Source organism: Acipenser ruthenus, chromosome 2 (assembly GCF_902713425.1).
Source record: "Acipenser ruthenus chromosome 2, fAciRut3.2 maternal haplotype, whole genome shotgun sequence".
NCBI classification, from domain to species: Eukaryota; Metazoa; Chordata; class Actinopteri; order Acipenseriformes; family Acipenseridae; genus Acipenser; species Acipenser ruthenus.
Genome location: NC_081190.1, coordinates 106,974,810 through 106,992,778, shown reverse-complemented (window position 1 = coordinate 106,992,778; position 17,969 = coordinate 106,974,810). Strand labels below are relative to the sequence as shown.

Here is a 17,969-nt window from a genome sequence, read left to right as displayed (position 1 = left end):
AGGTCTTCAATGATACATTTTAGGCAACTCATCAGTAGAATATAATGTAAATAGAAAATGTGTTTTCAGGTGAGTTTTTTTTTTTTGTTTTAATAAAATGGCGGTTTCGTGACACACCGTGATTTTTTTTTTTTGTCGTTCGTGAATTTCTCTCTTTTTTCTTTTTAAATACCTTGAATTTTCCAGGACAATACTTACATTGCATCCACATGCAGAATAGCAAGTTTGACACATACGGGTTCAACCCCAATATTCTGATAATCTCAATAGTTTATGCTAAAGTATGTGACCAAAGTGTCATCACAATTGAGTAAGTGTCTCTGATATGCGCAGTGTAACATGCAGTACGGACAGACACCGGTATATTAAACAATCTGTGAAGGTCCTTATCACATTTTTCTTCATAATTGGAAAATGAGTTATCCAGATAAGTACGCACGAACTGACTTTCGTATGCACAGCGTCAGATTGCACAACCAATTAAATTACACTGTAAAAAGTATTTTTAATTTGGCAAACAAATACATAAATGCACCTTTCGAAAACGCTGTCAGCTAAACTGCTAAAGAGGTCCGAGGGTGTACCTACATTTTATTAACACTGTATTTATCAACAGCGTGCAAAATGGCTTATCCTTACATTAAACAATGAGCTGAGACTAATGAGGTATTATTATTTTTCTTTCTTTCTAAGTCTACTTTATAAATTCATCTCGTGGAGTAGTGGTTAGGACTCTGGACTCTGACCGGAGGGTCGTGGGTTCAATCCCTGGTAGGGGACACTGCTGCTCTACCCTTGAGCAAAGTACTTCACCTAGATTGCTCCAGTAAAAACCCAACTGTATAAATGGGTAATTGTATGTAAAAATAATGTGATATATTGTAACAATTGTAAGTTCCCTGGATAAGGACGTCTGTTAAGAATTAAATAATAATAATAATAATAATAATAATCTTGTTACTAGTGGGCTAATATTCACAATGCGTATGCGCAATGTGTCACGTAGCCTTGTTTACCAGCCAATCACATGACAGTGGAGAGAGTATGGCTCCTTCCTATCGAGCTTCACCGATCGCGGAAATCCGAAAGCAGCTCGGTGTAGCAGAGTAGCGCTGTCTCCATGGATGAGTGAAAATGTCTCCTTTTCCCGAAGAAGTTGACGTGTTCACAGGCCCACACTGGCGGATGAAACAGCTGGTCGGTCTTTACTGTGAGAAGGTGAGCTCTCATTGTTGACTAATTTATTTAACTAGGTTAAAAAAAAAACCAAAAAACACTAAAAACGAAATCCACTAGACAAATGTTTGTTTACGTCTGGTCATACTACGTATTTGAATATTTGTTTATTTAGAGCTATAGCTCGCTAGAATACAGTGTGAAGTAGAATACTGTTTTGTTATATGTGGGAATTAGTGTTTTTTTGCCTGTTATAAAGCCAAACCCACAACCCATACCTTCAGTGATAATTATTAATACATAATGGGAATAGTGTGATAACAAATATAGCAGCGTTTTTTTAAAAGTCACGGTAGCAGGTGACCGAGCCTCTCCAGTTGTAATGTAGGATTAGATGCTTCCAGTTGGGCATTTCTCTCCTTTCCAGTGTTTAAGGTTGCTTTATTTTAGTATCGAGGAACTAAAGCCTTAGAATAGCGCTGTAATTCCAAATAAATTGCTCATCGTATATAGCGCATTGAAGTTAGAATCGGCGATTTAAGAAAAAGGGGGAAGAAAACATCTGTAGCATCCGTGAGTTCTGATTTTACTCTGTCATGATTATAAATGTACGTAAAGTAAGAGTTGTTTGTTTTCTGCTTTTCTTTTCTTTCCTCGGAGGGCTAAGCTGACTGCGCAGTGCATTCAAGTGTACCGTAATGAGTATAAGAGCAGCGCATATAAAATTGTTAACACAGTGAAGAAAGCACCTTTACTATGCTGTATATCCCATTGTTTTTTTTTACAGTTTCCATATTTTTAATTGAACAGCAACTGTGTCAGCTGGGAAATGTAGGTATTTAAATAGTGACACAGCAAATGTGTCAATGAGTACAGGTGCTTATATGGTGACACAGCCCCTGTGTCAATGAGAACAGGTGTTTATATACTGACACAGCCCCTGTGTCAATGAGTACAGGTGATTATATGGTGACACAGCCCCTGTGTCAATGAGAACAGGTGTTTATATACTGACACAGCCCCTGTGTCAATGAGTACAGGTGATTATATGGTGACACAGCCCCTGTGTCAATGAGAACAGGTGTTTATATATTGACACAGCCCCTGTGTCAATGAGTACAGGTGCTTATATGGTGACACAGCGCCAGTGTCAATGACAATAGGCGTTTATATACTGACATAGCATAGATGTGAAAACATGAACATGTGTATAGTTTAGGTTGTGCAGTTTTTCTTATTGTAGTATGTGCATTGTTAGTTATACTCAGCAGTGTATGGGGCTTGACATTTGCCGTTTAACCACAACTCCTGTACTCCTGTTTTCCTGTACTGTACTGCAGCTGTCGAAGACCAACTTTTCGAACAACAATGACTTCCGATCATTTCTGCGGTCTCTGTGTGCCACATTCAAGGAGTTCAAGATGCATGAGCAAATTGAAAACGAATATATTATTGGGTTGCTGCAGCAACGCAGCAGAACTATTTATAACGTGCATTCGGACAACAAGCTCTCCGAAATGCTCAGTCTCTTTGAAAAGGGACTCAAGAATGTTAAGGTGAGATTAAACAATTGTCTTATTATGATCAATTTTTCTAACACATTCCTCCTCCCATATATATATATATATATATATATATATATATATATATATATATATATATATATATATATATATACTGATCCAATAAACATAAAGGCTAATTGACTGTTTTTTAGATTACAGATTTGTTAGTTTATGATTAACTCCCTCAGGGACATGTGCGGGTGCAGGGGGGTATGGAGGTCCTCCCCCAGCGCGGGTGCAGGGGCGTGTGGGGGTCCTCCCCCAGCGCAGGTGCAGAGGGGTATGGGGGTCATCCCCCAGCGCGGGTGCAGGGGGGTCCTCCCCCAGTGCGGGTGCAGGGGGGTGTGGGCGTCCTCCTCCAGCGCGGATGCAGGGGGGTGTGGGCGTCCTCCCCCAGCGTGGGTGCAGGGGTGTGTGGGCGTCCTCCCCCAGCGCGGGTGCAGGGGTGTATGGGCGTCTTCCCCCAGCGCGGGTGCAGGGGTTTATCGGGCGTCCTCCCCCAGCGCGGGTGCAGGGGTGTATGGGCGTCCTCCCCCAGCGCGGGTGCAGGGGTGTATGGGCGTCCTCCTCCAGCGCGGGTGCAGGGGTGTATGGGCGTCCTCCTCCCGCACGGGTGCAGGGGTGTATGGGCGTCCTCCCCCAGCGCGGGTGCAGGGGTGTATGGGCGTCCTCCCCCAGCGCGGATGCAGGGGGGTGTGGGCGTCCTCCCCCAGCGCGGATGCAGGGGGGTGTGGGCGTCCTCCCCCAGCGCGGATGCAGGGGGGTGTGGGCGTCCTCCTCCAGCGCGGATGCAGGGGGGTGTGGGCGTCCTCCCCCAGCGCGGATGCAGGGGGGTGTGGGCGTCCTCCCCCAGCGAGGATGCAGGGGGGTGTGGGCGTCCTCCCCCTGCGCGGGTGCAGGGGGGTGTGGGCGTCCTCCTCCAGCGCGGATGCAGGGGGGTATGGGGGTCCTCCCCCAGCGCGGGTGCAGGGGGGTATGGGCGTCCTCCCCCTGCGCGGGTGCAGGGGTGTATGGGCGTCCTCCTCCAGCGCGGGTGCAGGGGTGTATGGGCGTCCTCCTCCAGCGTGGGTGCAGGGGTGTATGGGCATCCTCCCCCAGCGCGGGTGCAGGGGGGTGTGGGCGTCCTCCTCCAGCGCGGATGCAGGGGGGTGTGGGCGTCCTCCCCCAGCGCGGATGCAGGGGGGTATGGGGGTCCTCCCCCAGCGCGGGTGCAGGGGGGTATGGGCGTCCTCCCCCAGCGCGGGTGCAGGGGTGTATGGGCGTCCTCCTCCAGCGCGGGTGCAGGGGTGTATGGGCGTCCTCCTCCAGCGCGGGTGCAGGGGTGTATGGGCGTCCTCCTCCAGCGTGGGTGCAGGGGTGTATGGGCATCCTCCCCCAGCGCGGGTGCAGGGGGGTGTGGGCGTCCTCCCCCAGCGCGGGTGCAGGGGGGTATGGGGGTCCTCCCCCAGCGCGGGTGCAGGGGGTGTGGGGGTCCTCCCCCAGTGCGGGTGCAGGGGGATAGGGTGTATGGGGGTCCTCCCCCAACGTGGGTGCAGGGGGGTGTGGGGGTCCTCCCCCAGTGCGGGTGCAGGGGGATAGGGTGTATGGGGGTCCTCCCCCAACGTGGGTGCAGGGGGGTGTGGGGGTCCTCCCCCAGCGCGGGTGCAGGGGGGTATGGGGGTCCTCCCCCAGCGCGGGTGCAGGGGGGTATGGGGGGGTATGGGGGTATGGGGGTCCTCCTCCAGCGCGGATGCAGGGGGGTGTGGGCGTCCTCCCCCAGCGCGGATGCAGGGGGGTGTGGGCGTCCTCCCCCAGCGCGGATGCAGGGGGGTGTGGGCATCCTCCCCCAGCGCGGATGCAGGGGGGTGTGGGCGTCCTCCCCCAGCGCGGATGCAGGGGGGTGTGGGCGTCCTCCCCCAGCGCGGATGCAGGGGGGTGTGGGCGTCCTCCTCCAGCGCGGATGCAGGGGGGTGTGGGCGTCCTCCCCCAGCGCGGATGCAGGGGGGTGTGGGCGTCCTCCCCCAGCGTGGATGCAGGGGGGTGTGGGCATCCTCCCCCAGCGCGGGTGCAGGGGGGTGTGGGCGTCCTCCCCCAGCGCGGATGCAGGGGGGTGTGGGCGTCCTCCCCCAGCGCGGATGCAGGGGGGTGTGGGCGTCCTCCTCCAGCGCGGATGCAGGGGGGTGTGGGCGTCCTCCCCCAGCGCGGATGCAGGGGGGTGTGGGCGTCCTCCTCCAGCGCGGATGCAGGGGAGTGTGGGCGTCCACCCCCAGCGCGGATGCAGGGGGGTGTGGGCATCCTCCCCCAGCGCGGATGCAGGGGGGTGTGGGCATCCTCCCCCAGCGCGGGTGCAGGGGGGTGTGGGCGTCCTCCTCCAGCGCGGATGCAGGGGGGTATGGGGGTCCTCCCCCAGCGCGGGTGCAGGGGGGTATGGGCGTCCTCCCCCAGCGCTATTAGATAGGATAATATAGGAAATCTGGAGAAGCTTCCCTTTTTGGCTGGTGCTTGCAGTCTGCCACAAAACACTGCAGTACACGGTTAAATAGCTTTAATTTGTATTAAATTAAAGTAGGACTACTTGCTGTAGAAATTACACTAATGTGTATGTAGTGCCCTCGACAAGTGTAAAAGTTATTAACATAGATTGTATATACTCCATGTAAGACTTTTAAAGTAATACTGTTGTAGCTCAATTTTGCCAGAACGTGTCACCACGAGAGGCATTTAGATCGATTAGCCAACTATACAGCTGGGGAGTGCGTAGGAGTAAAAATGCCAAAGTGAAAGCAAATGCAGAGTTAACCTATTCATTAATGCTTACATTTTTATACTGTGTATCTTTGCTTGCACCATGCCTTTTGCACCCTAAAGGGCCTGAACACACCAGCACTTCGCTTTTTTTTTTTTTTTTTTTTTTTTGACGTGCTGTAGACTGGAGAAAGAGGAAGAAGTGATTTGTACTGTACATAAGCTTGAACATAAATTTCCTTTTGACTTGAACGTCTTAAAAAGGGAATTTAGAAAGTCTTCTAAAATAGAGCTTTTGTCTTTAATCCTCTTTAGTACCGTGCCTATTTAAACATAGGTAGATAATCACAGTATGTGTTTGTGCGTATTTGTACATGCGTGTTTGTGTGCGTGTGTGTACTTTTTCTCTGTATATGTACTTTGTGATTATGCAGCAAAAGGTGTGACTGGTACATTAAATAATTCAGAATGATCTTCTAAGTCAATGCATAAGACATTTTACAATGCTATAACGTATACTCACTGTATTTCGTAGACTTTGAGTAAAAAAGACGATCTTACATAGAAAACGTAGGTTGTTTGTTTAAAATGCGGTCCATCGCATAACTCTGGAAACGAAATGCCCTCGAGAAGGAATGTTTTACTCAACTTACATATGTTATAAATTGTGGAAATTGGCGCTGTTTTACTGGAAGAAAATAAGCATTTTGAATAATATTCACTAGAACATACGAGCACTGTAACACTTTTTTTTTTCTTTTTGAAATCATTTCAGGCGGCTCATCTGTGTGTGTATGTGTGTGTGTGTGTATATATATATATAATCGATCCAGAATCTAGCATTTCACATCTACAATATAAATCGGATTAGGCGATAATTAGGTGGAAGTTTTCAATAGGTTAAACGGTTTTGCTAAACACATTAACCAAATCGACTAAGCAGAGTAAAATGGTGTTGTTGGTGTTGTTGCTGCTGTACATTAAATTATTCAGCAGATATAGTAGGCTATTTGTAGAATGAACACATAACAGTGAAACATTTGCAATGAAACTTGCCAAGGGCATTGTTTAGCACAAGTTATTCAATACAGAAGTCCAAGTGGATGTTATGGTAATTCTCTTTTTCGTGTTACTGATAAATGTAATTTGTTATTTACAGCCATGGCATTAATGTTAGTTTTTGTTTTGGGGAGTATCAATATCTGGTGGTGAATATGACTAACTGTACATACATATATAAAAACATATACAAATATAAATGTGTAGTTTAACTTGGTAAGGAATAATATTTGTATACACAAATAAAGTGAAGCAGTTGTTTAACTTTTTATATCTACTTTTCAGATTTGACAACTGGTCAAAAGGGTATTCAGTAATAGATCAATGCCATGTCAGACAAGGCATGCCTTAACTTTTTGTTTTTATTCCCAACTAAAGAATCGAATGCATTCAAGGATCTGTATTCCCTTCAAATGAATCACTAGATGCTGTTTATTTTTATTTTTTAGAATGAGTATGAACAGCTGAATTATGCACAGCAATTGAAGGAGAGGCTGGAAGCGTTTACTCAGGACTTTCTGCCTCATATGAGAGAGGAGGAGGAGGTTTGTGTGTAATATCGGAATTGCCAGAGTTTCATCATGTGTTCTTGTCATTAAATTATTTCACCAGGATTGATGTGCCAAGATACATTTTACAACTGCCTGATTTGTGTGTGCATAGGAGTGACGCATAATACACAATTTCAAGTCTTAGAATAGTTGGTTCAAATACTAGTTGCTGAGACGCACTTTGTTACAGAAATGTTTGGGGAGCATTAAAAAGGTAGTGCTTGGTTTATAGAATATTTTATTTCATTGAAAAAAGAGAGCGACTGTTTGAAAAAAAAAAAATCACACGCTCACAAGCACTGTATTTTTGTTTGTAAATTGCACTCCAATTTTAAGGGAAAAAAACTGGTGTAATTTAAGAAATAAAAAAGATTTAAACGTGATTCTATCTATCTGTCTGTCTGTCTATCTATCTATCTATCTATCTATCTATCAATCATCTGAAACAAAATTCCTATTGAATCCACTTATTTGTAATGCAAGGTGTTCCAGCCTATGATGATGGAGTATTTTACCTATGAAGAGCTGAAGGATATCAAGAAGAAGGTGATTGCTCAGCATAGCTCACAGAGGCGCAAGGACACAGTTGAGCTGTTAAAGGGGCTAGGTCTGTGGAATCAAGCTGAGGAGCTTCACAAAGCCTTCAAGTACTCTGCGGATGAGAAAGTGGATGAAGGTAAGCAGTTTGGTGGTGATACCTGCCAGGATATATTGATGAGTTGTGTTTAAAGCAGACTGAAAGTCTCCATTTTTTTTTTATAAATGTTTCTCTAGTGCACACTGTCACTTCCCATCATTTTAGAATTATGTTCTCCCAAGAGGAGGGAATTTCATGCTAGAACTAATTGTGTGCTTTGTGGTTTTGCAAAGTTGCAAAACAAGGGTGGGTCTTGCTTTTAAATATGTAAGAAACAGTTTTGAATTCACACTCCATCAATCAGATGTTATCTGCAAGAAACCTGAGGTAGGTCTATGTGGGTTATGTGCATGTAAACATTTGTTAATGTTTCTGTCCCTTACATGGCCTAGCTATGGAACAAGAAAATAGTGTTGTCAAGTTTAATTATTTACAATTCATGACATATGGGGCCTGATTATTCAAGGTATTTACACCACAATGCAGTTTACAAAGTAAAATAAAACTTACAAAACTAGTAACAAAAAACACAAAAGATACATTTCGAGACCCAAAAGTATTCCACAGTGGATTGTTATTTATATTATATCTTGGTGCTAATTGCATTTTGGTGTTAAAAAAATAAATAAAACTGACCCATGGTGTCTCATTCTGATTACAAACTACTGGGTGGTGTTTACTTGAAAAAGGGGTCCTTCATTCTATGTAGCGCATTGTTGTGTACTGTATCATCTTTCAGTGGGATTTCTGTTTTGCAGGCTTTGAGAAGGACACAAAATCTGTTTATATTTCCCACCTTCCTCCTGAGGTGATTCTGAAGGTGTTCAGATATCTCAGCCCAGTGGAGCTGTGTCGCTGTAGCCAGGTCTGTACAGATTGGTCAGTACTCGCTAAAACTGGATCTCTCTGGAAGCATCTCCATCCTGTCCGTTGGGCCAGAGGTAAAGATCAACTGGGTGTTTGTTTATGGCTTTTTGGAAGATGCAGTTGCTCTAATGACATATTTTCTATGGACTTCATAGTATAGTCTTTTAAATCTAAACACAATTAATTTTTCAATTTTAAGGCCACCAGCAACACACTAAAGGGGGTGTATCTCAGCAAATCTTCATCATTGAGCTGGTTTCATACCTGGATTTTGGTTGATTTGACACGGAATGACCCAGCTGGTTGCATCACGTACATCCTGGTTTTTAGTGTTTTTATGCAAATTACATTTGTGTATAACAAACAGTTCATAAAATACCCAATAAATGTTTTCATTCAACAACATTGATATAAAAAGACCCTCTGTATTCTGGAGCTGCTTATTTCAGTCACAAGATGAAATAAATATATTTGTAAATATAAAGTTGCCGGCTTAGTCCACAGCGGATGCCTTTCAGGCAGAAACTAAATTACATTATTGAAAGTAATAAACCTTATCAGTTATAGCTTGGAACGTCATCTTACCTCTTAATCCAGGACACATGCATGAGAAATACTACCAATCTGTTTTTAAATGTTGAGGTTAAAATATTCAAAGTGTGCAGGATTTGGATCTGGGAATGAAGGTGGCCAGGGTCCACCACAAGTGGACCGCACTACCTCAGAAGTGGGCAGAGACAAAAACATGTGCTATTGGTCAGAAAATCATTTTTACACAAGCTGTAACTTTGCTTGTGATGTGTGTGTTTGTTTGTTTTTTTTGCCAGGTGATTATTATAGTCGTCCACCTGGAGAGCTGGACCTGGAGCCTGAAGACTGGGTGAAAAATCGAGAAGATGAGAGCAAAGCCCATCAGGAATGGGATGAAGATGCAGATATTGATGACTCTGGTGAGTCTAGGCTCGGAGTCAGTAGCAGTTTATCTGTTGGTTGTTCATATAGGAAAAAGTAATGGGTGAATTAATAAAGGTGTTTTAGGAGCAGGGTAAAATATTTTGATGACTTTGTTAAACATGACAAATATCCAGAGTGCAGAAACACTGTTACTGGAAGATGATTGTTAAGAACGCCTATAGTGGTATAATAAACAAATTATAAAAATGTAATATTATGCAGTAAATATATATTTAAAAGTCCTTTAATTTTCATTTATTTGCTTTTGTTTTAAAAGTTGAGTGCAGTAAGTTGGTGAATAATGACTGTTTGTTTTTCAGAGGAGGCTGCAGAAGATTCCCCATCTATTAACACTGCACAGAGAGAAAAGCACCTACTTAATGGGATGATTAAAAATCTGCTTCCAGTGGTCGGACCATCTGTGAAATCTCTCATCCTAGCATACAGCTCTGCTGTCTCCAGCAAAATGGTATGGACTACAAAATCTATAACTATTTAAAAAGAAAAAAGAAAAAAAAATTGAATTGCACTGGTAAAATACTAAGAGGTTTATTTGTTTTGTATTTCAGATACGACAAATGCTTAAACTTTGTCCAAACTTAATACACTTAGATCTCACCCAGACAGACATTACTGACTCCGCCTTTGACAGGTAAATCATTTTTTCTGTTTCCAGTAACTGGTATAAAGCTGCGTAATTATGTTTTATTGGCTGCATTTCAGTGCCAGTCGTGATCTTATAAACATACACAGCTGTACATGAATGAAATAATTGTGTTCATATAATGAAACTGTTGAAGTTAAGATTCAGCATTTGAAAGGTAAATCATTACCCTATTACTTCCTTGTATGTGCAACTATGTGTGAAGCAGTTGGTGTGTAGAAGTTTTAATAATTAGAAAAATAACTTCTGATAAGCCCACACATATGTTGTCTTTTGGATTTTCTCATAGCTGGTCGACAGTTGGGAGCTGCCAGGCGCTGGAACACCTGGACCTGTCTGGCTGTGAGAAGATCACAGATGTGGCGTTGCAGAAACTGTCCAAGGCTCTTGGAGATCTCACAACGACAGACGGCAAAGAAGAAATTCCAAAGAACTGTCGAAACAAGTGTGCAAAAATCTTAAAGGAACACCAACAGATCAGCCTGCAACCCAGCAATGAGTGTGGTCTCCGTGTGCGTGGGCATCAGACACTGATCTTCAAAGGCCAGTCTGGAAGTGCAGTGAGCGTGTCCTCACGGGTCTGGATGATAAACCCAGCAGACTTGGTCGACATTGAGGATGCAGCCGAGTGGAGGCAGAAAAGCAATGAGGGTCTTCGTTTTGTAGAGACTCCACCAGCAAGCAACACTTCCAGCTTAACCTCTTGTTGTTGCAGAAAGAACAATCATGGCTTAAGGACTAGTGCCTGTAGGCAGCAGTTTACCTCTCTTGCTTCCTCTGCACTTTGTGGCCATTCATTCTGTTGTTCCGAAACTGCACTAAGGACTATTGGAACACTCCCAGAACCCTCTGCACTGTGCAATAAAGTGTTAAGGACTAGACGGACAGAGGAGAAGGACATGGCTTGTTCTGGGAGTGAAAAAAGGCCAGAGCAGCCTGGAGCCAGACGAGCTCTGACGTTTCTGAGTTTGTCTGGATGTTATCAGATCACAGATCTTGGGCTAAGGTAAAGACCCAGCTCCTAGAATACACTGCTATAAAGTCCTTAAGCCCAGTATACACAAGGAAACTTGCTTTCCCAAAGTGACTTCTGCTTTGTGAAATGTTTCCAGAGATGTTTTGCCTTTGGACAGTCAACTTCAATAGAATATGGCATAGTTGGGCAGCTGCTAAAATAATTAACTGTATTGCTATGTTAGCTGACGGTCCAATGTCATGTCATAACCTTTCCTCCATTTTCAGCGATTGCAGTGGGAATGATAACATGTCATCCTGCCCCCCAGCACTTACCCCTAGACCCCTTTCTCCATCACTAGTGGTTTATGAATTTGATTCATTTGGCCTTGAGCATTGTTAACTTCTTAAGTATTTGACATAGAGGTGAACACCAGTTATTCAATTTAACGTATTTTCTTTAATATCTTCTGTGGGGTTGATACATGAAACACAAGTGATTGAGAACGGTTTCCTGAATAAGAAAGTGTGCATGCAGGGAGATCAGTGTACCATGCCTCATGTGGTGATGACCTAGAAAAACAAAAGTTTAAAGTTCATTGCAATGTTTTCCAACAAATATTCATTTACAAGGGGGATTTAACCATGCCTTCAACTGTCCATAGTCAATGTTGTCAATTCTACAGCACATATTATCCATCTTGAATTTTTCCCCAAAGTGACTGAGACACAGACGAAAACACCAGCTATTGTTAAAGGCTGACTGTTCTTTTGTTAACTTGGTGCAAAGTGAGAGCCTGTTGGTTTGTGTTTTAATTGCTCTTTCTTCTTCGGTTTCATCCAGGGCCCTCTCCTTGTATGGCAATCTCCCTCGTTTGGAACACCTCAATCTTTCTGGCTGCCTGTTCATTACTGAAGTTGGACTACAGGAGTTGGTCTCTGCTTGTCCTGCTCTAAATGATGAGCACTTCTATTATTGTGACAACATTAACGGTAACAAAGCATTATTTACACTATTAAAAAACAACAAATTGAACTGGAGCAAATCATAAAACTATATCTATTTACGCAGCACTCTTGGCATTTGTCTGCATGCATGCCAGTAGTTTCAGTCCACTTTAAGCAGACTAACTTCAGGACTAGAAAATGTGTCTCAGTTGCAGCGCTGATGTTATACAGGCATAAGGGATATAAAGAACATGTGTGTAACTCATATTAAACAGATTTGCGAAAAAGGGGATAAATCAGAGCAACCAGACTAGCATAGTCTCTAACTTCACAGGACTAACTTAAACCACTTAATGTGCATCTCTTTTTTTGCTGCAACCTGTACTAAACTTGATGTAGTTTAACTGATGATCTCAGTTAGCTAATCAACTCTTGGTACGTTGTAATTGTAATTATCAATGCTATTAGTCCAAGCAAGTGGATAAGACTCACTTAATCCCTCTGTTGGGTGCATCAAGTGGACTAAATTTGGGACAGCGTTTTTTAGGTTATGTTTGGTTTATTAAAACAATTTAATTGCACCTCAATTTGGTAAAAATGCATTCATGTATATACAAAAGAGAAGGCACAATAGGGTTCAAAATTAACTGTAAACTTGGATATATGTATAAATTGAACAAACGCATGTTTGACATATCGAGCAGGTTACATTTTAAAACATTTCATACTGCATATGCTGCACCCACTTCTCTTTACCTTCCTAGAAAGTAGTAGAAACACAGTAGCCCTACAAATATGTGTTTAGTGTGCATGGGGAATTATTAAAATGCTTTTTTTAGAACTGTTGTGGTAATTATGCAACTCTTTGCTGCTGAAGAATGGTTATTCGGAATATACAACTCAAGTGTTTAATTGGTTCAGCAATTGTTTATTCCTTACTGTTTTGTTTGGAAGAAGTGACATGTTTTCAATTCTGAGTTTAGCCTTTTTTTATTGGCTAGATTTATTATGCAGTAATACATAATATTTCTAAATATAAATGCAAACTGACTCTGGTCTTCATAGAGCTGCACAACCCCGGGATGATTTATTGATCACCTTATTACCATCACAAAACATAATAACATACTGTACATTAAAATTAAAATAGACCCACTGTGTTAACTTTACATTATTACAAAGTGTATCTGCTCCCTTTTAGTGTAATCTGTCAGCATCAGTAAACCAATTGCTGACAGAGCACATGTCTTAAATACGGTCCCAAGTAGCAGTGCAATTGATAAAACATGTTCTATTTTGAGACAGATTCTGCTATCAGAAAGGTAAATACTATGAAATGAAATGCTCTTCCATGCATAGAGTGCAGCATTGTTTTTAGAAAGTCTTTTTAATGGCATTTCAGATAAAAAAAATAAATAAAAAAAAATGGCACACGGGTATATTTGCATGTAGTGCCAATAGTGTTATCAAATGTTCACAGTGAATGCCATGTTCCTGATTACACACATTGCTGTGTAACTTTCTTTGTAAAGTACATGTGCATGCCTAACCTTTTAAAGATCAGTGATTCATTTAACAGCAAATACTTGGAAACAGAACGGCAAATACAGGTAAGAAATACACAGTGCATTTTGCTATTTCAGTTGTCCATAAAATGAAAAGTAGACATTTAATTGTAGGTGGTTCATCTGAGGGTAAAAGTACACAATAGATGGCTTACCTTTTTATGGAACTGTAGGTGTATGGTAGCTATTTCTGTAAACAGGTTTTCTACCAGATTTTATAGACAGACACTTTAATCCTGCAAACACTGGTGTGTGTGTACTACCTGCTCTAATGCAGCATACTTATTATTCAGTTCAGTTTTAAACAAAACAACTGGTTGAGGTGCACAGGTTTTACAGGTAATTCAGTTAATTGCAGTGCTCTCCCTTTATAACACTGAAGTCGGGAGCCACAGGTAAGAGACAGCAATACCCGCCTTATAACCTGCTCTGCGGTATAAAGGGCCACCAGAAAACGAGAGAGCGCTGTATATAGTCATTAACAAGCAGACACAAATACAGTGATTCACTGCATTAACCCAAGATGAAACCCAATATCGATACTATGACTAAATTGTAACTGCCCATATTAATGGCTGGTTCCAGACCATTAGCACGAATCTGGAGTACTTGATATAAAAGTTAGATTGATATGCTTAAAAGGTAAATTCAGCTATAAGTAAACATCTGTTTACAGTATATGTTGTAATTCACTGTAATGTGGAGTAGAATAAGTTTCACTGTTGTATTAACTGCTGTTACCTTGTATAGGGGTTCAGTAATACTGTATGCATTTATTTTATCTGTTTGTTTTTGTGCTTTTTCTGTATATAACCCTTTTAATCTTTGAATTGCCACACAAATAGAACATTTGTGTACAAAGGGCACCTTTATACAGTTCGATTAGAATCTTTGTTAGAGCTTTACAGAGACAAAGCATCAAATTGTAATATAATCTAAAGGAAAACCATGTGTGACTGCATGTGTTGTAAGTTTCATTTCTAAACTTACTGTTTAGGAATTTGATTAGTAGATTGATGTAGGGGTGAGCCTTTCCAGTTATTCTGTGCGTCTGTATTTTAAACACACCTTCATTAAATCTGGTTGTCTATGTCAACTCAACTTCCCAACAAGGTCAAATGGGCACAACACAAGGCCAGACAGTTTTCAAGGGGATTACACTATTACAATGCCAAGATCTCTCATACACTGTTAATGGACACTTTTTTTGTAAAAGCACCTTTTCTTTTGAGCTTCTGTTTTTTAAAGAAAGTTTGTACAATCGGCCAAAAATGGAATGTGGCAGCTAACCACCTACCTATGTTACTTTGACTAACTGACTGAAACCCATCTGTACACATATTTTTTATTGCAAATGCTGTTTTATATAATACTGGAAGATCTATTGGTGTGATTAGGAAATTAATCATTTAATCTGATGTTCCCCTCCCCTCCTATTGTATTTTTTAATACAATTTAGCATTTGCAGTTCTGGTGTAAACATCCCTAATGATGTGCAAAAAAAAAGTAACATGGTTAAAAACAACAGCAGAGAGGTCCCCCTAGTGGCTCACCTGGTAGCAGCACAGCTGCGTGGTGTGCAGGGTGAGTCATCCTGGCTGTGCGAAGTAGGTCGGTCTTCGCTAGGGACTCCGAAGGGAGAGTTGCATTGGCTCTGGTGCTCCCTTGGGTTAGGGAGGCAAAACCAGCAGGGACTGTTACTCCTCATCGTGCTACAGCAAACCCTGCTGGTCAGGCGCCCAGTGAGCTTAAAGGCAGACACCTGCAGGGCTGGCCTATGTTTTCCAGAGGTTGATAGCTTGCTGACATCCGCCCTCGAGTGCCAGGGTGAAAAAGGAAGCTGGCTTGGTCGTGGGATTGGAGAATGCCCACTGAGCCTTTGGGTCTCCAGAGCCATGTGGGGCAATTCTGCAGTGAGGGGAAAAGCGATTGGGCATTCCGAATTGGGAGAAAGTAGAGGGTATAAAAAGTAAAGTGAGGTCTGAATACACCCCTTTCAATTTTAGAAACCATTTTCTCTTTTTTTTTTTTTATGACTGATGCAGAGGAATATTCTGAAATGAATTCATTTACAGTTCATTGTACGGAAATATATCCAGACAACAACAAATTAAGAATAGCTTAAGTGCCCATAATTAGATTCTAACAGCATTCTCCTTGTATGTCTTCCTACACAGGTCCCCATGCTGATACTGCCAGTGGATGTCAGAACCTGCAGTGTGGTTTTAGAGCCTGCTGCCGTTCCGGGGAATGAGCTCCCCCACCCTTTCTGTATGCTTCTGTAGCTGTGCAGGCTTTACTACATGCACTTTACACTAGGATTAACATTCTATGTCTTTCATTCCTTCAAATGTATCATATTGGGATTGGGATAGCTTTTGTTCTCAAAATACCATTTTGTTAAAGAAGTGTTGTCTCTCCATCTCAATCTGCTTTAATTAGATAAGGAAAATGATATGTAAGTAAAGGTTGCTGTGTATTTTGAACATGGTTGTTACTGTAGTTGAAAAATAAGGGACCTTTTGTTATATAATTGCAATTTCTACTGACCCACAACTACAGAATTTGTTGACTCAATTTTTTTTTTTTTTTCTGTTTTTTTATTTGCAACTATAGGTTCCAATGGGATGGTATTTTCAATGTTTGTTAACATGCATGTATGTTGAGAAATTGAGAAAAATCAAAGCAGATTAATAACTATAATTAACTATGAATGTTTTTCCCATCTTTTTAAAAAAACCCTTTTTAATGTAAGTTTTTTTACAATAGCAATTCCCCTTAAATCAAATGCATTTACCCATCTTTGAGGTAAAACTCATGATTTTCAGTGTTTTTGGTAACGTGAAAAGGATGAACCCCAAATAATGTCAAAACCTACATGCAAATGTATAGTTCAGGTGCTTTATAATTTGGCTTTAAATACATGCCCTACAAGTCTTTTTCATACTTATACTGCTGGCCAGCACAGGCAAGTAGTGATTTTAAATTATGAATGTTATATAAAATATGTATCAACAATTGTTTGAAGGTAAATATATATTGTTTGAAGGTAAGTATATACATCTATACGGCAGGCCAGAATAAAAAAGGATTCTAGAATATTTAAAGTTTCTGTTTCTCATTTTCCTGGTATAAGCCAAAGTTATGTGCATTTATTTATATATATACACTACCGGTCAAAAGTTTTAGAACACCCCCATTTTTCCAGTTTTTATTGAAATTTAAGCAGTTCAGGTCCAGTGAATAACCTGAAATGGTACAAAGGTAAGCGGTAAACTGCCAGAGGTTAAAAAAAAAAAAAGTTTAGGTTACCAAAAACTGAAAAATAATGTACATTTCAGAGTTATACAAAAAGGCCTTTTTCAGTGAACAAATAATGGGTTAACAACTTATAGCTGTTCTGCAGCAATGGAAGTAAATTAAGCCTTGAAAGTTGATGCTAACAATTCCTACAGGTGTCCCAACTTTTGTTGATTATTTAAAAAACCCTCTGTCTGTATAAAAGCAGTGTTGGAACAGACTGTGTTACTATACCCTCTTAAGCATTATTTGGACAGTATTGTACTGCAGGAAGTAGTATATTGCTCTCATAATGGCGAGAAAAAGGCAATTAACAAAGGAAGACAGACAATATTTGATTTCCATTGTAGAAAGAATGCCACGAGTGTGTTCGGCTGTTATATCTGCAAAAGGTGGCTACTTTGATGAGTCAAAAATTTAGATTAAATTTTGTTAAACAAAACGATTCCATGATTTCTTTTTTATCTCCAATTGTTTATTTGTTCTGTGCTTTAATTTCTGAGTACATTGAGACATTAAACTGTGTAAATTTGAATAAAAACTGGAAAAATGGAGGTGTTCTAAAACTTTTGACCGGTAGAGTGTGTGTGTGTGTGTGTGTGTGTGTGTGTGTGTATATATATATATATATATATATATATATATATATATATATATATATATATATATATATTTATATTTTTTTTTATATAAATACATGAACACTTTAATTTCAAATTCTGCATGGTTTAGTTTTTTTTTTTAACTAAATTTAAAATTAGACAATGTATTAAAGCCACTTGCTTAGTAATACATTGTGCAGAACAATGTACATTGGCATATACATGATGGGGACGGGGGGAATGCAGTTAATTTAAGTGGATTGGTTTTCCTTGATCTGTAGAAAGGAAATACAATGAATGTATTGAAAAAAACTATAAATGTTGGTGTGGGGTATTCTTTAAAAATATATACATATCAGGGCATATATTGTCATTTTAAATCTTACTTTAAATATCAGCTGTA

The 17,969-nt window shown here is 41.3% G+C and overlaps 1 protein-coding gene across 1 annotated transcript; it reads left to right on the top strand.

The window, feature by feature from the left end:
- The first annotated feature begins 1,045 nt into the window (after positions 1-1,045).
- Positions 1,046-16,765, top strand: LOC117408505 (F-box/LRR-repeat protein 5-like). The gene is made up of 11 exons (XM_034013540.3): positions 1,046-1,218; positions 2,517-2,732; positions 6,974-7,069; positions 7,559-7,751; positions 8,471-8,653; positions 9,407-9,529; positions 9,854-10,002; positions 10,103-10,185; positions 10,487-11,203; positions 11,996-12,144; positions 15,842-16,765. Exons 1-11 carry the CDS (start codon positions 1,135-1,137, stop codon positions 15,916-15,918), a joined length of 2,070 nt encoding a protein of 689 aa, XP_033869431.2. The 5' UTR covers positions 1,046-1,134; the 3' UTR covers positions 15,919-16,765.
- The last annotated feature ends 1,204 nt before the right edge of the window (positions 16,766-17,969 follow it).